Source organism: Carettochelys insculpta, chromosome 1 (genome assembly GCF_033958435.1).
Source record: "Carettochelys insculpta isolate YL-2023 chromosome 1, ASM3395843v1, whole genome shotgun sequence".
Taxonomy (NCBI): Eukaryota; Metazoa; Chordata; order Testudines; family Carettochelyidae; genus Carettochelys; species Carettochelys insculpta.
The window spans coordinates 175,283,740-175,303,402 of NC_134137.1; the positions used below are offsets into that span (position 1 = coordinate 175,283,740).

Here is a 19,663-nt window from a genome sequence, read left to right on the forward strand (position 1 = left end):
GGGAAAAAGTGAAGGTAACTAAGTCTTTTGCAGTGGCACCTTCATTCTACCTTGGCGTGCCAATCTGTATGTGAAATTACTCAGCCAGCTTTCAAGAGGAGAAATATAGGAGATGCAGGGCATTAATTGAAAGCTGCTACAACTACAGACTGATAAGTTTGACAGTGTTGCCAAGGATTTCTTTTCAGTAGAATTTAATAATAATCCTGTTGTGACAAAAATTAAAATGCATACACACCTTGCACAGAAAGAAATGCATAGCTGTTGCCACCTATATGTTGGATGCTACATTCTATTTTACCAGAGTCATCCTGTTGGACATTGTGGATGATCAGCTCTGAGGTAAAATAATCACCGCTGGTATAATTTTGCTGAGTGAAGCGATCCATTGTTATAACAGCTCCTCCAACGTTATTTGCCGAGAGAACAGCATTGCTATTTAACATCCAAATGATAACTTGCCACCCTTTTGACACAGTACAGTTAAACCGAGCCTCTGAACCAGCCAACACCGTTGCGTTAGCAGGGCCGCTTACAATAGACAAACCAAAGCAAAAACCTGGAATGAAAAGAAAAAAAAAAGGGCTTGTAAATACAGCAGCCTCAATGTCAGTGAGGTGACTTTGGCTTGCCTTGAATATTTAGCAAGATAATAATACAAAACAAAAATACTTGGCTCTGATGGGACTTTTTCAAATAAATATCTTGTGTTTGACATCTGAAGCACATATCAGAAAATCCATCATCTAATCTGGCAATATATGTCTAAAAATTAGTGATACCAGATGGTTTTGGAAAAAGTTTAGAACCCTCTGTTATCATTAATAATTCTTAATTTTGAAAACTATGTCAAAATGGAGTTAAGAATGAGGAAGGTTGACTTTTAATATCAGTGGTTTTAAAGTCAAATACACTGCAAAGATATTGTGTTGCCCTCAAACTAAGTGTTATAAACCCAGGCAATACACAAGTAGAGTTAAATTTAAAAGAAACCTACATAAGTTATCATACAGAAATGCACAGATGAGCCACCTAAGCAACTTGAACTCTGGCCCGTATTGACACTGTGTACAAACAATATAACTGAGTCATTTTAAGTGTTTGTGATCCCAGACTAGATTAAACTGACTTTTAAAGACACAATGATTTTTTCCCTTTCATTGTGTTTCGTTCACCGTTCACTACAGAGCAGAGTTAAAAGTCAAAAGAGAATTTTCAGTAATGAAAACTAATGGGGGGATTAAATATATATTCAAATATAACCATGCACAAGATTTCAGTAAATTTGAAATTATTTATGAAATGGGAAGCTAAACTATGCCTCTAATTCTTAAACTGTTATTTCGTCAGCGGAAGAAAATACACTTTTCCTTCAGTCTTCCAGGAGCAAGACGGTAGAAGTAATCATAGGAATAAAAGATTCTGTACAAATAGATTTGCCTTTATGTGTACTGAAGACTACTATGGAGATTTGCTGCCTTCACAGTTTTCATTTAAAAACATTGAACCTTTCCAATGCATTGCAGTCTCTTAAATAGCTCTGTACATAAGTGACAGAATAACCAATCATAAGCAAATGTCACTGCTACTGTTAGGCTAGCTCTAGATCACTGAGATTTGTCTACAGATGTTTTTGCTGGAAGATAGCTTACGACAAAACTTCTGTTGACCAATCAAGGCCAAATTACCAAGTGGATTGCAAGAGCAAAGCCACTCTGTCGACTGCCTGGCCGCTCTCCCAATGGAACAGCCAACCAGAAGTACAGCAGACAGGGCTGCCCGGTGTCCCATCCAGACCAGCTTTCTGTTGACAGATCTCTGTCAACAGAGGCGTTATGCCTCCTGGGGAGTGGGATAAGACTGTCAACTAAACTGCTGCATTCTGTCAATTTACTGTCAGCAGAGCACCTTGGGAATCTGGACATTGCCTGGTTTTTGTCGACAAAACCCTCTAGTGTAGACATAGCCCATTGTTATCAAAATCTGAAAATACATCATAAAACACTCTCCTTTCAACAGAAATAGCCCTTTTTTTTTCTGGTGTAGTTATAACTGCATCGTCATAACAGTGAAATGAAGTGCTTTAAAACATTCAGTTGTTTCAAGGCCTGAAATACAAGTACATGTAAACATGCTTCATTAACAGTGGTTAAAATATTTCAAAAACAGTGTTTCCTCTTTTAACCTGCCATATTCTAAACTGAGTGGATTCTAGCCTACAACTCCTGATGACATCACTAAAGCAACAGTGGCTTTTGTGATGAGGGGACAGTAACCAGGAATCAAACTAAGACCACTAACCCATACTACACATTCCACTTATAAGCAACAGGCATCAGATTATCATGAGAGCTGGTTATTACAGACCATGGCCAGATGTGACTCACTGACTCAGGTGAAAAAGATTCTGTACCTTTAACAATTTTCTGAGCTATCAGACATTCTGCCCCAGGAATTTTCTTATGGATTGTGACCTCTCATACCATACATGACAGAACTTGTCTTCTTATTAATTCGCCTTTGAAATCTGAAAAGTCATTACCCTTTTTTTCTATACCCCCTGAGTCTCTCCAATTTTGATACACGGAATTTTGAGGTTTAAATTTGAAAGGCTTTGTGTCAGCTTTAGATGATTGATTGCAACTGACTTTAATAGCCATCACAAGGTTTAAACCATGCACAACCATTTTTAGAATTCACCCCAGAAACACGATTTTTTAGATAAGCCCTGAATTAAATAACAGGCCTAAAAACCTGAGGGGTTTTCAACACAGTGTGTGGGGATTTAGTAACAATTCCCATTAGGGCAAATATATGCCCATGCCTCTATAATTTATTTCTTAGCCAGTGCTCTTACTCCCTTGTTATGGCAGCGACAGAAGAGCAGAACATTAAAAGTTAGAAAAGGCACCTAGAAAATCATCTTCTGGGGTAAACTAGAGAAGTATTTTCCAAAATAATACTTCATAGGCCCAAACTCAGAACTGCTCTACTCAGCGCATTTTTAGGTTACAGTGCCTCTGGCTCAAGTACTATACAGTTACAGGTGTGTGTAGATTTAACAAAAACTTCTGTTCTCTAACCATCATCTAACACAGCGCACAGTCAACCTGTGGAACTCCTTGCCGGAGGAGGCTGTGAAGGCCAGGACTCTATTAGGGTTTAAAAAAGAGCTCGATAAATTTTTGCAGGTTAGGTCCATAAATGGCTATTAGCCAGGGGTAAAGTATGGTGCCCTAGCCTTCAGTACAAGGGCAGGAGATGGATGGCAGGAGATAAATCACTTGATCATTGTCTTCTGTTCTCCTTCTCTGGGGCACCTGGCATTGGCCACTGTCGGCAGACGGGATACTGGGCTGGATGGACCTTTGGTCTGACCCAGTATGGCCATTCTTATGTTCTTATCATCTAGAGCTGAGGCTTATACAACAAAAGGTACATTTTGGAAATACCTAGAATTGATTCAGGATGACAAAGTAGAGATCCAAGTCAATTATGTGTACTGGAGCAAAGGTGTGTGGAACACTAATCTAATGTATATGATTTTTGAATATTAACTGGGCACACATTCGGTCATGCAATATTTCACAAAACTGATATGACTGTGTATTCTTTTGGATCCTAAATAATCAGTATTCACTTCAGTCTTAATTTACCTCAGACTGGCAACTAAATGATAAATCTATCGAAATATTTTGTAGCTATAGTGCCTTTTGTCTTTGTGCTACTTCCATCTCGGAAATAATTTACAAATGGTTGCTAAGCAATCTGCATAACCCTAGCGAATTAGAAAGTAAATATCATTGTCAGATTAATTCCTGCAAACGAAATGCAGAGGTTACAGCAACTGCGGTCCTCCTTCATCTCAATACGCCACAAGATTGTTGTAACCAAGATGTCTCTTGAGACAGAGTATTTTTTCTTCCTGCATTGCATACCTAGAATTTGCAGGTTATGCTGATTGAACTGTAGCAGTGCTGTGATTGGAAGCGGAGCAAGCATATGGCTCTCACCGTCAAGGTTTTGTGCTATCAGCCCATACTGCATTTCTTGTGCCCTTGCTTTACATGTGTGTCACTTTCGTAACACTGGTAGGGAAAAAATATGCAGAGAGAAACCTGTGGAATTTGGCAACCATGTGTGAGGTCAGTGGTTAACAATATGTCTCGTGGGCAGTACATAGATCCCTGATGGGTTGCATGGGGCCCATAAGCCACTGGTTGCCCGCTACTGGGTCACAGGCTAGATCAACAAAGGGACTTACAAAGTGGGAGCCTCAACCCCAAGTTAGGCACAGAGGCTCCTTTTTTAATGTTTGGAGGCAGTTATGTGCCTTAGGCCATGTCTGCACTGGCCCAAAACTTGGAAATGGCCATGCAAATGGCCATTTTGAAGATTACTAAAGAAATGCTGACATACATATTCAGCGCCTCATTAGCATGTGGGTGGCTGTGGCACTTCAAAATTCCCATGACTCGCTGCCGCACAGCTCATCCAGACAAGGATCCTTTTCAAAAGGACCCCACCAACTTCAAAATCCTCTTATTCCTACCAGCAGATAGGAATAAGGGGATTTTGAAGTTCCCGGGGTCTTTTCAAAAAGGACCCCCATCTGGACGAGCCACGCAGCAGCAAGCCGTGGGAATTTTGAAGTGCCACAGCCACCCAGATGCTAATGAGGCACTGAATATGTATGTCAGCACTTCTTTAGTAATCTTCAAAAAGTCCATTTGCATGGCCATTTCCAAGTTTTGGGCTGGTGTAGACGTAGCCTTAGAATGGGATCCACAAAAGCCAGCAAGATGAACAGACAGCCAGCTAAGGCAACAAAAGGAAATGCAAAGGAGAGAGGTGGCTCCTAAGACCCACTCCTTAAAGGAATTTAGGTGCCAAACCTGGGCTGTAGGAAGTCACCTCATAAGAACATAAGAACAGCCATACTAGGTCAGACCAAAGGTCCATCTACCCAGTATCCTGTCTGCCGACAGTAGCCAATGCCAGGAGCCCCAGAGGAGGTGAACTGAAGACAATGATCAAGCAATTTGTCTCCTGCCATCCATCTGCCGCCTTCGACAAAAGGCTAGGCACCATACCTTATCCCTTGCTAATAGCCATCTATGGACCTAACCTCCAAACATTTATCAAGCTCTTTTTTAAACTCTGTTAAGCTGCGTCTACACGTGCACGCTACTTCGAAGTAGCGGCAGTAACTTCGAAATAGCTCCCGTCACGTCTACACGTGTTGGGCGCTATTTCGAAGTTGAAATCGACGTTAGGTGGCGAGACGTCGAAGTCGCTAACCCCATGAGGGGATGGGAATAGCGCCCTACTTCGACGTTCAACATCGAAGTAGGGACGTGTAGACGATCCGCGTCCCGCAACATCGAAATAGAGGGGTCCTCCATGGCGGCCATCAGCTGGGGGGTTGAGAGATACTCTCTCTCCAGCCCTTGCGGGGCTCTGTGGTCACCGTGGGCAGCAGCCCTTAGCCCAGGGCTTCTGGCTGCTGCTGCTGCAGCTGGGGGTCCGTGCTGCATATACAGGGTCTGCAACTAGTTGTTGGCTCTGTGTATCTTGCACTGTTTAATGAAAGTGTGTCTGGGAGGGGCCCTTTAAGGGAGCGACTTGCTGTTGAGTCCGCCCCGTGACTCTGTCTGCAGCTGTGCCTGGCTCCCTTATTTCGATGTGTGCTACTTTGGCGTGTAGACGTTCCCTCGCTGTGCCTATTTCGATGTTGGGCTGAGCAACGTCGAAGTTGAACATCGACGTTGCCAGCCCTGGAGGACGTGTAGACGTTATTCATCGAAATAGACTATTTCGATGTCGCAACATCGAAATAAGCTATTTCGAAGTTGGGTGCACGTGTAGACGTAGCCTTAGAGTCCTGGCCTTCACAGTGTCCTCTGGCAAAGGAGTTCCACAGGTTGACTGTGCACTGTGTGAAGAAAAACTTTCTTTATTAGTTTTGAACCTGCTACCCATTAATCTCATTTGGTGTCCTCTAGTTCTTATATTATGGGAACAAGTAAATAACTTTTCTGTATTCACTTTCTCCACACCATTCACGATTCTATATACCTCTATCATATCGCCCCTCAATCTCCTCTTTTCTAGACTGAAAAGTCCCAGTCTCTCTAGCCTCTTCTCATATGGGACCCGTTCCAAACCCTTAATCATTTTAGTTGCCCTTTTCTGAACCTTTTCTAATGCCAATATATCTTTTTTGAGGTGACGAGACCACATCTGCATGCAGTACTCAAGATGTGGGTGTACCATAGTTTTATATAGGGGAAGTAAGGTATTCTTTGTCTTATTTTCTACCCCTTTTTTAATTATTCCTAACATCCTAGTTGCTTTACTGACTGCCACTGAACACTGCGTGGATGTTTTCAGAGAACTATCCACTATAATTGCAAGATCCCTTTCCTGATCTGTTGTAGCTAAATTTGCCCTCATCATATTGTATGTATAATTGGGATTATTCTTACCAATGTGCATTACCTTACACTTACCCACATTAAATTTCATTTGTCATTTTGCTGCCCAATCACTCAGTTTGCTGAGATCTTTTTGAAGTTCTTCACAGTCTTCTTTGGTTTTGACTATCCTGAACAGTTTGGTGTCATCTGCAAACTTTGCCACCTCACTACTTACCCCTTTCTCTAGATCATTGATGAATAAGTTGAACAAGACTGGTCCCAGGACTGACCCTTGCGGAACGCCACTAGTTACCCCCTTCCATTGTGAAAATTTACCATTTATTCCTACCCTTTGTGTCCTGTCTTTTAACCAGTTCCCAACCCATGAAAGGATCTTTCCTCCTATCCAGTGACCACCTAATTTACATAAGAGCCTTTGGTGAGGGACCATGTCAAAGGCTTTCTGGAAATCTAAGTATACTATGTCTACTGGATTCCCCCTGTCCGCATGCTTGTTAACCCCTTCAAAGAACTCTAATAGATTAGTAAGACACAACTTCCCTTTACAGAAACCATGTTGACTTTTGTTCAACCAATCAAGTTCTTCTACGTGTCTGACAATTTTATTCTTTACTATTGTTTCTACTAATTTACCCGGTACTGACGTTAGACTTACCAGTCTGTAACCTCCCGCTATCTGAGATTCTAGCCAGATATGCTTTCCAGTGGTCAGATCCCTAAAGCCTTTTCTGTCTTTATCCCTAAATGACTTACCCAAGTTCAAAGAAAGAGTTGGTGCCAGAGGTGGCATTAGAACTTAGGACTGTACCTGCTTTTATCAAGGACCAACCTGGAACATTTTGCTTCAGAGCTAGTTTAACGGAAAAAAAAAAAACCCTGCTCATTAAAAATAAAAGCATCTAAATATGTAAATGTTATAAACAATTATATGAGACTGAGATAACCAAGCAATTTCAGAGCCATGCCATTTTATAGACTGGACGATAAACATGAGGAACTATGATTTTATGTGCGGTTATATAATCTTCTTGTACTGTATTTTGTACATCACTGATAATTTTATTACAGTTTGGAATTTTAAAAAAACCAGCAATAAATGCATTCATCTTTTTCTCCCTGTCATTGTACCCATTAGATTCCATACCAAGTGCTTAACTTCAGCATCTTTTCTCTAATTTCTTGCTGGTGCTTCAGCTTTGACATGTATATTTGTTGTCTTTTTTCTGTCTCAGAAGATTCTTAGAATCAGTCTTCATTCATTCAGTAAATATTTTGTGTTGTTTACTCTATCTGTGAATAAATCATATGGCTTTCTGTGCATCATCTGTGGTTGTGAGATCATTTCTGTAAGTGCCACTGACTCGCAGACTAAGAATTCATCCCTGAATATGAGCAGTGATTGATTCTCTTGTCTACGGCAATCCTGTGCTCTTGTCTGACTCAGCCAAGCTGAGCAGTAAGACGAAATAAGCAGGATTTATTCCTCCCTTCAACTATCACAATCACATTGTAAGAGTTCATGAGCCAGACACAGCCTAAGATCTACACTAACTTGTGCACACAAGACCTGATTCAACACCTACTGAAGACAACAGAATGCTTCTCTTTCTAGCCCAGAGAACCTGGTTCAGCTCCCTACAGGTGGAAAGTCCAATAAGGAGGAAGGATGTTGCAAAAGGGAAAATGGCCAGTGTCCACAACCTGCTTCCCAGTGGGGGCCCATAAGACACCCAAACAGCCTGAAAAGGGTCAAGTGCTAGTCAGGGAGATGTGAGCACATTCACTGGGAGAAAGGTTGATTTAACATATCCCTATAATAACTCAAAGCTGCCTTACTTGACAGAAAATCCTATGACAGAGTGTAGATGGTACCACTGCCAGATGCCCCTCTGGGTGTACACATTGTGTTGCTTAGGAGAACCATTTCCCTACACTTGAGCTGTTGAGTCGAAGGCCTGGCTAATCACAAACATGTCTTCTCCTGTATCGTCTGCCAAAAATCAGTCATTTACCTGTTGTTTCAAAGAGAACCCTCATCTCTTTATCATTTTAAAAACTTTCATTATTTATCTTACTGGAGCACATAAGCCTAAATCAATATGAGCTCCCATTGTGCCAGGCAGGGTAAAAACATCATAGGGGACAGCCCTACCAAGAAGAGCCCCTCCATCGAAGTAGAAAAGTAGGCCTTACCCCTATTTTTCAAATTAGGAACTGAGAAACAGATGGACTAATTGACATGCCAAAGGTCACAAACGATGTCCGTGGAAGAACTAGAAACTGAGTCCATAGCTTCTAAGGCTAAAGCTTTGAACACAGGGGAAGCATTGCGTCTCTAAGGCGTAGTGTTCCGTTTCCTAATTCAATGCCAATTTCATCACTGTACCACCTGAAAAATACCTTACATGTTCACTGAGTAAAATGGAAACCTAACACTAAATTCCCTTTGCATTGTCAGGGTTCTATATGTTCACCTCTCATGAACAAAGACAGGAATTCAGCATTTTAGTGCCACTGCACACCTGATGAGAAGTCTAGTTTTGGCAAAGAACTTGTTTGCTTTTATGAAGTAAGGTGCGTGTTAGTAAAGCTTTACTTTGTCTGGGGCATATCAGTAACTATTTACAAAAGGATTGAAACTGATGGAAGTTCATAACACAAATATTTCACTTAAACCGCAGGGTACAGTTCTGTACCTGGTGCTTCAGCCATCCGACCTTTTCCAAAGGCATTCCTAGAGTACACCAGTTGTTCTATGAACAGTTGCTACCCATTCTTTCACACTCACTTACTGTGACAGCTATCATGGTGCCTTCAGAAAAAAAGGCTTTTCTTGTTTAACCTTAGTGCCTGTGGCAAATGATCCACAAGTGAGTGAAGCAAAACACTTCCCTTCCTACTACCATTTTCCTGTTTTCACCTGCTCTTCATCTTTTTCAAATGGGTGTTTTGGCACCTGGGAAGAAATTGCCCATTTCTCCTTCTGCTCCCTCCACCACTGGCAAGCCCTACTTCTAGTTGATAAATGACAAATTACAGCAAGGGAGGGGAGGGAAATGTTAGTTGGTTTTCTTTGTTTGTTTTAGCTCTGTTATGGTATTTTTAAAGTATTCCCACAGAGCCACCTATTTTTTCTTTTTATCTCCCATTGCAAATTCTCCCACCTGCAGAGTCTTCCTTTATCTGCCCTAGAAGAGGTGGGAGATGGAAAGGAAGGAGAATGCTCCCTTTTTTAAACAGAGGAAGGAGAGCTGTACTCTCTCTCTCCCCCAGACCCTTCACACGCAGGCACACACAAACACACACACATGCACGATCCTCCTTAATTTGTTCCCTACTCAACAACCCTTAGTTTCTGGATCGACTGGCAAAGCAGAGACTTCCATGGCATCAATGGCTCAGCACCACTAATTGCTAACTGTCTGGAATGAGACAAGTCTCTGTGATGTCACTAGAGTTATCTCTATACTAAACCAAGAAAGTTGACCTCAGGTACACAATTTTAGCTTCACCAAATGTGTAGCAAAAATCACCCTATCTGCACTCGGCTAACTTGTCTGTCTATACAGGGGAAGGTTGACGGGAGAGTTTCTCCTTTTGACCTCCCATAGTCCTCACATCTTGCAAGGAGTTCAGGGGTCAACTGCAACCCCTGAGAGCTCGATTTTGCACATCCAGACTAGGCACATGAAATCAAACCCCGAAGAGTGACCCTGAGTGGGTCAGTTTTCTGTGGTAGTGTAGATAAACCCTGGATTAGCACTTAACAGCTTGAGGGGAAGATGCCAAGAGACAGACATTCATGATCTCACAAAGTCCCTTGTAACTGACTAGGATGTCAAAGCCTGAAGCCTCTGCTTCAGCACGCGTAACTTCCTGTGGTGGTGTCAAGGGCTATCTAGGGTTACCATATCTGAACTTTCAAAAAAGAGGACACCCCCAAGAGGGAGCATGTCTGTACCACTATCTCATAGCTCACCTTGTACTAATTTCTTATTGTGTATATAGTACATTAATACGAGGTGAGCTGGTAGAAACTGATACACATACACTCCCTCTCAGGGGTGTCCTCTTTTTTGAAAGTTCAGATATGATAATATATGACACTTTGACACGACTGACACATCTCTAGCTTTCTGGGACAATTTCAAGGCAGATCGCTGGGCAGTGGTTGTCCATTATGCACTTCTTACCTTGCTGCACTGACGTGAAGGCACTTATTTTTTTCTAAGATCCCTGGGTCAGCACCACTAGTAGAGTGGGATGATGCCTGGCTACATAATATACAGGCCTTTGTGAATTACTGACTCATCAATTGCCACCAGATGTCCTGATTCACTAAGATTGTCCCAGTTGCAAGGGAAAGTCCCATAATGCTGTTAGCCCTCAGGATTTGTTCCACCTTCATCAGAATGCTGAGACAACCGGTCACTTCCTCGACCTCAGTGAGAACAGGAGGTAGACACAGGGTGCATGGCAAGAACCGTTTCCTGTGTGAAGGTGAGAGCAGGGAGGAACGGATCTGAGAGGCGCGGCTCAGGCATCACTAGTGCTTTTTCATGATAGGAAAACAAACAAGAAACCAAACAAGAGCGGACAGAGCCATGGCTCTTTTCAGGGGAGACGGAGAAGAGCAGGCTCTGAGACGCTGCTGACTGAAGTAAAAGGACCCAATGCAGAAAGAGGATTGGTTGGGGGCTGAGGCTTCCTGTAAACCCAGAAGAGCAGAGGTGGGTCACATAGGGCCAGATGCAGCACCGGGGCCCGTAGACAGGAGTAGAGTGGAATTAATTGGTTTGGGGAAGATGGGCAGTATTAACTGGCTTGTAAGATAACTGACTTAATAGCTTTATTTGGGCAGAACTTACTTATTGGATTGGGGGGCAGGAAGAGAGGCAAGTGAGAACTTGGCCCTGCAGATGAGATGAGGCTGCGTAAGGTGGAGTTGAAAGAAGAGAAAGGGAGTGAACAAGAAACATGTTGCTCTGCTGGCCAGGCTGGAAATTGATGACAGCTGGTGAGGAAGAGCTGCAGACCTACCTGTTCGGGACCCTGGCCTGTCCCAGCAAGTGAGTGAGTGAGGGAAGCAGGCATGAGTAGGAATGTCTGGGGCCCAGGAGGTGGGAGGTCTGAGTTGGCTGGGGAGGTGGCCAACATAGAGGACTCAAGGCTACAGATGGCAGAAAGATTGTGGTGGAGGGAAAGCATCAGTTCGGATGAGAAGAGTCTGGTTTTTGTATTTTATCAACTGGCCAGCTAGCAGTGCCTTATTGTCTCCCCTACCCACTTCCTGCTGCTGGGTAGCAGTCCTTGGGTTTCACTGTGTAAGCCTGGTCACCCAGGGCCTGCATCCTTAGCCGGGTAGGTGGCTGTGGAAGCAGAAGTCTGTGAGGTAGCTAAGTGAGGTGACCAGGAGCTAAAGGGGATTGAGGAGGGGAGGAAGTGCTTCATAATTCTGATGACGTTATGTCATCTTAGAGAGAGAGAGCTGTGGTGAAATTATGCAGCAGGGTGTGGTGGGGAGGACAGGGCACAGGAATGACAAGGGAATAAATGCACATGAAAGACATCTATGACCCTGAGCAGGTGCCAAGCAAAGTGAGAGTGAGGATGTAAATGTGGTGCTACAGGAACAACCCTTGTGCACTTTATCCTGTCCCCACCTTCACACCCCCCACTATGGAAAGCTTGAAGGGCAGAAGGACCCAGGAGGGCCATTCTCTTTCGATACTGACTAGGAGAAGGGAAGAGCTTTTCCTTTCCCCTGAAGGGGAGGGAAGGTTTGAAGTAGCAGGGTCTGTCTCTTTCCCTGTCAGTTCCCTAGGGAGAGCCAGCAGGGAGACATAGGCTACGTCTACACGTGAAGCCTACATCGAACTAGCTTATTTCGATGTAGCGACATCGAAATAGGCTATTTCGATGAATAACGTCTACACGTCCTCCAGGGCTGGCAACGTCGATGTTCAACTTCGACGTTGGGCAGCACCACATCGAAATAGGCGCTGCGAGGGAACGTCTACACGGCAAAGTAGCACACATCGAAATAAGGGTGCCAGGCACAGCTGCAGACAGGGTCACAGGGTGGACTCAACAGCAAGCCTCTCCCTTAAAGGGCCCCTCCCAGACACAGTTGCACTAAACAACACACGATACACAGAGCCGACAACTGGTTGCAGACCCTGTGCATGCAGCATGGATCCCCAGCTGCAGCAGCAGCAGCCAGAAGCCCTGGGCTAAGGGCTGCTGCACACGGTGACCATAGAGCCCTGCAGGGACTGGAGAGAGAGCGTCTCTCAACCCCTCAGCTGATGGCCGCCATGGCGGACCCCGCTATTTCGATGTTGCGGGACGCGGATCGGCTACACGTGCCCTATTTCGATGTTCAACTTCGAAGTAGGGCGCTATTCCCATCCCCTCATGGGGTTAGCGGCTTTGACGTCTCGCCACCTAACGTCGATGTTAACATCGAAATAGCGCCCAACACGTGTAGCCGTGACGGGCGCTATTTTGAAGTTAGTGCCTCTACTTTGAAGTAGCGTGCACGTGTAGACATGGCTATAGTGTCCTGCAGTAAACAAAGGGTGTAGGAGAGGTAGCTAAAAGATTCCCACCTCAGACAGTTCTTCTGCCATCAAGTACTAGTGCTGCATCACCTGCTGATGGAAAGGCTGGAAGCCGCAAAGTGCCCCAGCAGATATAACTCCCCTCTGCTGCTCACAATGGAAATTTGGCTGCTTGATGTGTCATTCCCCCAAGCAGCAAAGAGGCAGGTGGGAAGGGAACTCTGCAAGGAGCTCAGCTCCCTTACTGCTGGAGAGGGCTTGAAGGGAGAACACTTGACTTTTAAAGAAACTGCTGCCTTCCCTCTGCAGGCCTCTTCCTATAATCTGCCTCCCCAACTCTTCTATTCCATCTTCCCCTCCCCACAGTCCCTTACTGAAATCCTTTCTAACACCTTCTTACTGGGGTCCAGCCAAATTCATGATGTGTTTTCAGGCTTGACACAACCTCTTCTAAGAAAACCAAGTGAATTCATTCACCATTAAAATTTAGTGCAATACCCACAGTTGATAGTGCCTGTAATGGATATGTACAGTACTTTAACATTAGTTTATAAAGGGTGCCCATTATGAGTCATTTAATAGATAAGCAATGTGTCCTACCTGTTAGTGAGGCGAATAGAATAAAAGTGACTGGAATAAATTTCTGGAAGCTATCCATTGGAGCATTTTTTCTTGCAACCTAGGACAAAAAGGCATCCAGTTGTCAATGAATAGTTATAAGGAGCTACCCAACATGAGTCATGGAAGAAATCAGTAAGGTTTTGAGGCAGGTTTTATAATGCTGTAGCATTTAAACATTTGTCCTTTCTTGTCCTGTACTATACATATGTGGGGGAGATTAAAGGCATCAGGGAGACCCTAGGATAATGAAAGTAGGTCATGGCAGCTGGGAGAAATAATTCTGAGTTGGCTGCAACCAAATGTGTACTTAGAGTACATTGTCCATGCTGCTGGTAGGGTTCTGGTGACTGAAGAACTCTATGGTCACTCAGGTAACTGTCTTCTAGCTCTGGCACTTGGATGTGGTTTGTTTCATGCCTGAGGCTGCCCAACAGATGTGTTTAATCAGTATAGCCCAGGTTCTCTCACTACATCTCTGCTCTGGCCAACAACACACACTTTGGCTACGTCTACACTATGAGATAAAATCAAATTTATTAAAATTGATTTTGTAACACAGGATTTTATAAATTCAAATTTGACTATCCTCACCTCCCCGCATGCTCCTCACAAAGTCGATTTATTGCTGCCACACTCAATCGGCAAACATCAACTGTTGCAGCATGGCACTGTGGGAATCTATCTCACAGTTCCCTCATCCCTGTAGCATCCTGGGTACGCTCTCTGGTATTTGACATTATCTTCCCACTTGCATTGCCCTCCAACATCCATTTTTCCAGTTGAAAAGAAGGAAAAGTAGGACATCAACAAAGGTGGCAAAGTTAAATCACTTCTGTAACTGAATTATCAAGGATTTTATAAAAATCAACAAGTGTGTGGGCTTGTCTACACTACCACCTTCCTTCGAAGGAAAGATGGTAATTAGGGTAGTGGGAGTTTACTAATGAAGTGCTGCCGTGCATAGGCAGCACTTCATTAAGCAAATTGCCCCCCGTGGCAACTCTGAAGTTTTAAACTTCTAAGTACCAGCATGTGTCTAGCCTCGGCTTGTGTCTTCTCAACTGGCCATCCACTGACTGTCCCCTCATCCCTTGATTGCATCTGATCCCTGAAAGTAATACAGGGTCAACGAAAAGCGTGAAGAAAGAGTAGATAGTAAAAATTGGGAAAAAAGAGATCTGCTGAGGAGAGGGGTTTTGGGTTCCCAATTCATTATACAGCTTCTGTGCACAGTTGGTATTCTCGGCTGGCCATCCACCAACTCTTCCCTGCATGAAGGAGTCCAAAGTTAGAAGAAAGAGGCTAGGAAAGGCTAGGAAAAAGAGATTTTTGTCTTCCCTCTTCACTACAAAGATATTACCAACGTAAGGGATGGCAGCAATGCCCCAAAAATCTTAGCCACAGGGGGAAACTCCCCGCCAGTGGCAGCCAGCCCATCAGTCCTTGTTGGGGTGGGGACATGGAGGGGTTTCAGTGGGGGCCAGTTGAAGTAGTCCCCCCTTATGGCAGAAAGGCTCCCAAAAACTTAGCCACCAGGGGAGACGTCCCCCCAGCAGCAGAAAGGCCCCGAAAATCTTGGCTGCAGGGGGAGATTTCCCCTCAACAGCAGAAAGGCCTAGAAAATATCTTTGGTGGGGGGCCAGTTGAAGCAGACCCCCTGTGTGGCAGAAAGGCCACAAAAATCTTGGCCATCAGGTGAGACCCCCCCCCCCAGCGGCTGCAAGCTCCCAAAATTCTTTCCTACCCTTGCAGCTCTACCTGCACGCAAGCCAGGACATGGTGCTGCCTGGCAGCATGGTCAGCACCGAACAGCAGGCATGTCCTTTCATTGGGTCGGGGGCTACCCACGTGACGTGGCTGAGCACAGAGAAGACCCCAACTGTGTGGAGCCTGTTGTGGGGGGACGCACACACGTACACTGCCGAGAGGAAGTTTATCGGCCTCTTATCCAAACACAACCCTCACAACAGCCTTGCTGCCACATAGTGTGGTGGTGCAGTGGCTGGCACCAGGCAATGCAGAAAAAAAATTACAAGTGCTCAGCTAGCAGAGGGAGAGACAGAACCACAAACTCTGTGCTGGGACTGTTTGTAATGGGCAGGTGCACTCACAGCGCTAATAGCAAAGAAAGAAAGACATTTCTCTGCCTCTCATGCAAATATGACCCCACAGCCACAGGCTCACTGGTCCCGAATTCAAATGCACAGTCTTCCTGTTACCTAATACTGGCACACCTGGATAGCAGCAGCCAGAGCGGAGCACTGAGGAACATTGTGGGGTACATATGGGACACCTCGAGAGACTAATAAATTCGATTTTAAGACATGGAACTGCCAGGATGGCCTTTAATAGAACTTTTAAATTTGAACTTGACACTACACACATGAAGTACTGATGATATTGTAATATCAATATTAGTGCTCCCTAAATCAAGCTAACAGTATTTACGCTAATGACAATCACATGGCAATATCAGACTAACTGCCTTAAATTCAAATTTATCTCATTGTGTAGATGAAGCTTTTGAAAGTTATTCTGGGTGACTCTGGGATCCCAGCATAGTGGGTTTTGTGGGAATAGTGCTCCTCGGCATCTTTTTCCTTCGGGTTTCATGTCCCAAGTGTTCTCTGCTAGACTCTGCCTGATTTCAAGCTCATATTGTTTCCTCACAACAAAACTTGGCAGAATTCAAGTTTTGGGGTTGTTGATAATTTTGATGGCTAATAACAAAGATTCTTTTTAAGCATCTTTCATTTTTTATCAATGTTCAGTTGGACAAAGTTATGGGTATTAAGCATAATACTTTAATTTTTCTCTGTTTAAATTTTCAGGTTTGTGGGAAATTGTGGATGGTAATACAACAAGGAGGGCAAACAATAATTATTTGATGACAATAGACATTAAGATTCAAAAAGTTAAAGCTTTGTAACTGTTACAACACAGATTGTCAATATCAGCTGCCAAAATGTAGAAAGTAAATATCCTTAATCTAACTCTTATAAGTTCTCAAGCAGCATTTTTATTTTGCCTAGTGGTAAATTTTGATCAATAGCACTTGAAATATTTTTCTTTGGTTTGTGTGTGTGCGGTCAAATCAATGTTTATTGACAGTGACCAAATGAAAACCTGATGCTTCCCTGAGTATTCATAATGAACTCATGTTGATGATGTTTCCAGAGAATTACTGACCAAACAAATTACAATGTTCCATGGTTAAAACATGGCTTTCAAAAGTACTGTTATTACTCGTATTACTGTGCAATCCAGCTGCACACAAATCCCATTCACCTGTCCATTATATATTGATACTTCTGTTTCCCTGCAATTATAATATCATCTTCAACTCTTATTTTGTCAGATCTAACAGGAGTACAATAGGGGTGTTATTTACATTTATGTAGATAAGGTGACACTTTCCACACAAGGTAATACACAACCCTATCTCTGCCCCTGCAGACAACCAAGAAAAAGTGGGAGGTACATCACAGTTCTTTCCCCCAACAAAAAAAATGCCATTTTATCTGTGCCAAACCCAGCACAACTCCAACTTGGAACTTTAATTCACATAGCCCAACAAGATTCATAGTGTGCTATGTATGGTGTGAGACCGATCCTGCCTATTGCTGACTGACAAAGACAACAGGACACATTGAGCTGCTTCTCCTCTTCGGCAGTCACAATTAAAAAGACGGTCTGTACCTTAAGGTGTGTCCTAATATTACTTTTCTGCATTTTCCTCTGGCCAGAAAAGACAAATATCCCCATTCCCAAAAGCAACTTCTGGTGTCCCAAGGAGGACAGAGTTACAGGCGAATGGATTGTCCCATATGACTGTACCATCTTAGCCCTGCATTTCCCAGACCAATCTACAAATGGAGCTGGAGCCGTGAGGCTCGGCTCACTGAGAAATACTTGTGCTAGCTCTCATCAAGCAAACCTACCAAAAACAGAGGTGTAGCTGCAGTGGCACAGGCTAGCCACCTGAACATAAACCCACCCAGACCCCATGAGTATGTACTAGGGGCAGTTAGCCAATGCACAGAGGTAAAAGCAAGTGTATGCGCTGTGGTGCACAGCTCTGGCAAGAGCTGCTGAACTGCAGCAAAAGCCAATGGAACTATTTAAAGAGCAGGCAGGAACCTGGGCTGCAATAGGACGGGGCCTGTAAGAAATTTTAATTTACTTTCACCCCTGCCCATGCCACTACTTGCTGTTGTCCATGCGAGCACAGCCACGCTACTACTTTCAGTACATTAGTTCAATGAGAGCCGGTACAAGTACGTCTGTTAGATCTGGGAATTGCACCCAGCTGCAAGTACAGATGCTGTACAATCCCAGTTTCCTAATATCTATAGTTTGCTTGGTTGCAACCTCGACATTCTTACAAGCAGAGGAACCTTGCTTGCCTGTCATGGCTTACACACTTTGGACTTCAGAGAATTCAACTCTTGTATTCAGGAAGAGGATGAGAATCAAAGAACAGTGTTCTGAGGCCACAACCTTTACTCCATGGAACACAATTCTGTTGCCTTTAAATAGACTCTGCTTTGTGACACACAGACCCTCACTCTGGAACCTGTACAAGTTAATAGCACAGCAGTAGCACTGTGGTTTCCCAATAACAATGATGTTTTATTTCTCCTTTTTTTGGAAAGCTACAATACATAGGAAAAAAAGCTGGCAAGTCCATTTTATTTCTCTTGAACGAGTCTGGTACCTTGCTATATTACGGAAAGAGTCTGTATTTAAATTATAGGGACGTTGTGATCGTACTTGTGTGGGTGAGAAAGGCAAATTTCTACCTTGGATGAATTTGTAGCTCTTCCTAGAATCAAAATCTTCAAAGGAATGTGCAGAACTTATATGGCTCCCTCCCCCCACGGAAGTATTTGTGCTGTGGTTACACCTTGCAAGACAGCTAGAACAGTGAAACAAGGTCCTGGCAGGTGAAATACACAAGCAATGGAAAAGATGGACTATATACCAGTTAGTTAGTAACACACTTGGAAAATGAAAAGCCTTTCTCAAATTTCATTTCTAACCTTAGGAAATGATCTAACTCCAATTTAGATTGATTCTGATTAAATTATTTCATTTATTTATAAAATCCATAATAATATCTTTAATCCATTTTAAACTAGTGAATAATAATGGTATTTTCTTACCTTTGCTGTGAAGACTGTCTTTTAAAGGTCTTGGATAAAAATTCTCAGATATTCTCAGATGAACAAAAATGTTCTAGCTCTGGCACTTGGATACAAATAACGCCTCACAAATACAAACACGCACGCATACTGAATGACTCACAAAAGTGTTAATTTATCTTTACCGTCCTGCTGGATGATCTTAAGGAAACTATTCCAGTGTAGTTTCTGTTCAGTGATTTTCATGGCTGTGCTTTGCAGCACCCATGTAGTTGTGATAAGATAAGGTTAATCCCACAACCAATGAGCATGTTCCTTTACTAATTATTAACAAGGACAGCGAAAAGAATAAAGTAAACATCATGACGTGGATCCAGGAACAAACAGTACATAAATGTGACCTGAGAAGTTAGGTTGGTGATGATACCGACTGCCATAACTAAGGATTGCTCAGATCATTCCAGGGTGAGCGCTAGCACTTATTGTGATGATCAGTAAATCCAGCGTTATCCCCATTTATTTGGTGAGATTTATTGCATTCGCCTAAGAATGAAGGAGAAAAGACACTAGCTTTTATTCTGAAGGGTATTTTTCAAAAAGGAAGTGAGAAAAGTCCTGGTTTTAATTTTTCTGTAGGAAATACAGTTTTTGCAAAATCAGAATTTTCCATGGGAAAAATTTAAATTTTCCTGACTTTTGTAATTGACACTGTGGAGCCAGCAGTTGCAGATTCTGTGCCACTGTAGGTAGCCTCGTCATGCCATCTGTTCCATAGACATATCAAGCTCAGTCTTGAAGCCAGTTAGGTTTTTGCCGCCCCCCCCCTCCCCCCGCTCCCCTTTCAGCTTGTTACATCAAAACATCGCTGGCCAGTTTGATGTTAATCTCTTTTCTG

General features: G+C 43.4%; 1 protein-coding gene across 1 annotated transcript in view; it reads right to left on the reverse strand.

Annotated features, from left to right (window-relative positions):
* IGSF5 (immunoglobulin superfamily member 5) overlaps positions 1-18,984 on the reverse strand; it is a 59,794-nt gene extending 40,810 nt beyond the window's left edge. The window contains exons 1-3 of the mRNA XM_074983422.1: positions 18,790-18,984; positions 13,604-13,682; positions 239-559 (exon numbers count right to left, since the gene is read on the reverse strand). Coding sequence (XP_074839523.1) covers positions 239-559; positions 13,604-13,661 — 379 coding nt within the window. The 5' untranslated portion in view covers positions 13,662-13,682; positions 18,790-18,984. The remainder of the gene's footprint in view (positions 1-238; positions 560-13,603; positions 13,683-18,789) is intronic.
* Positions 18,985-19,663: the final 679 nt, after the last annotated feature.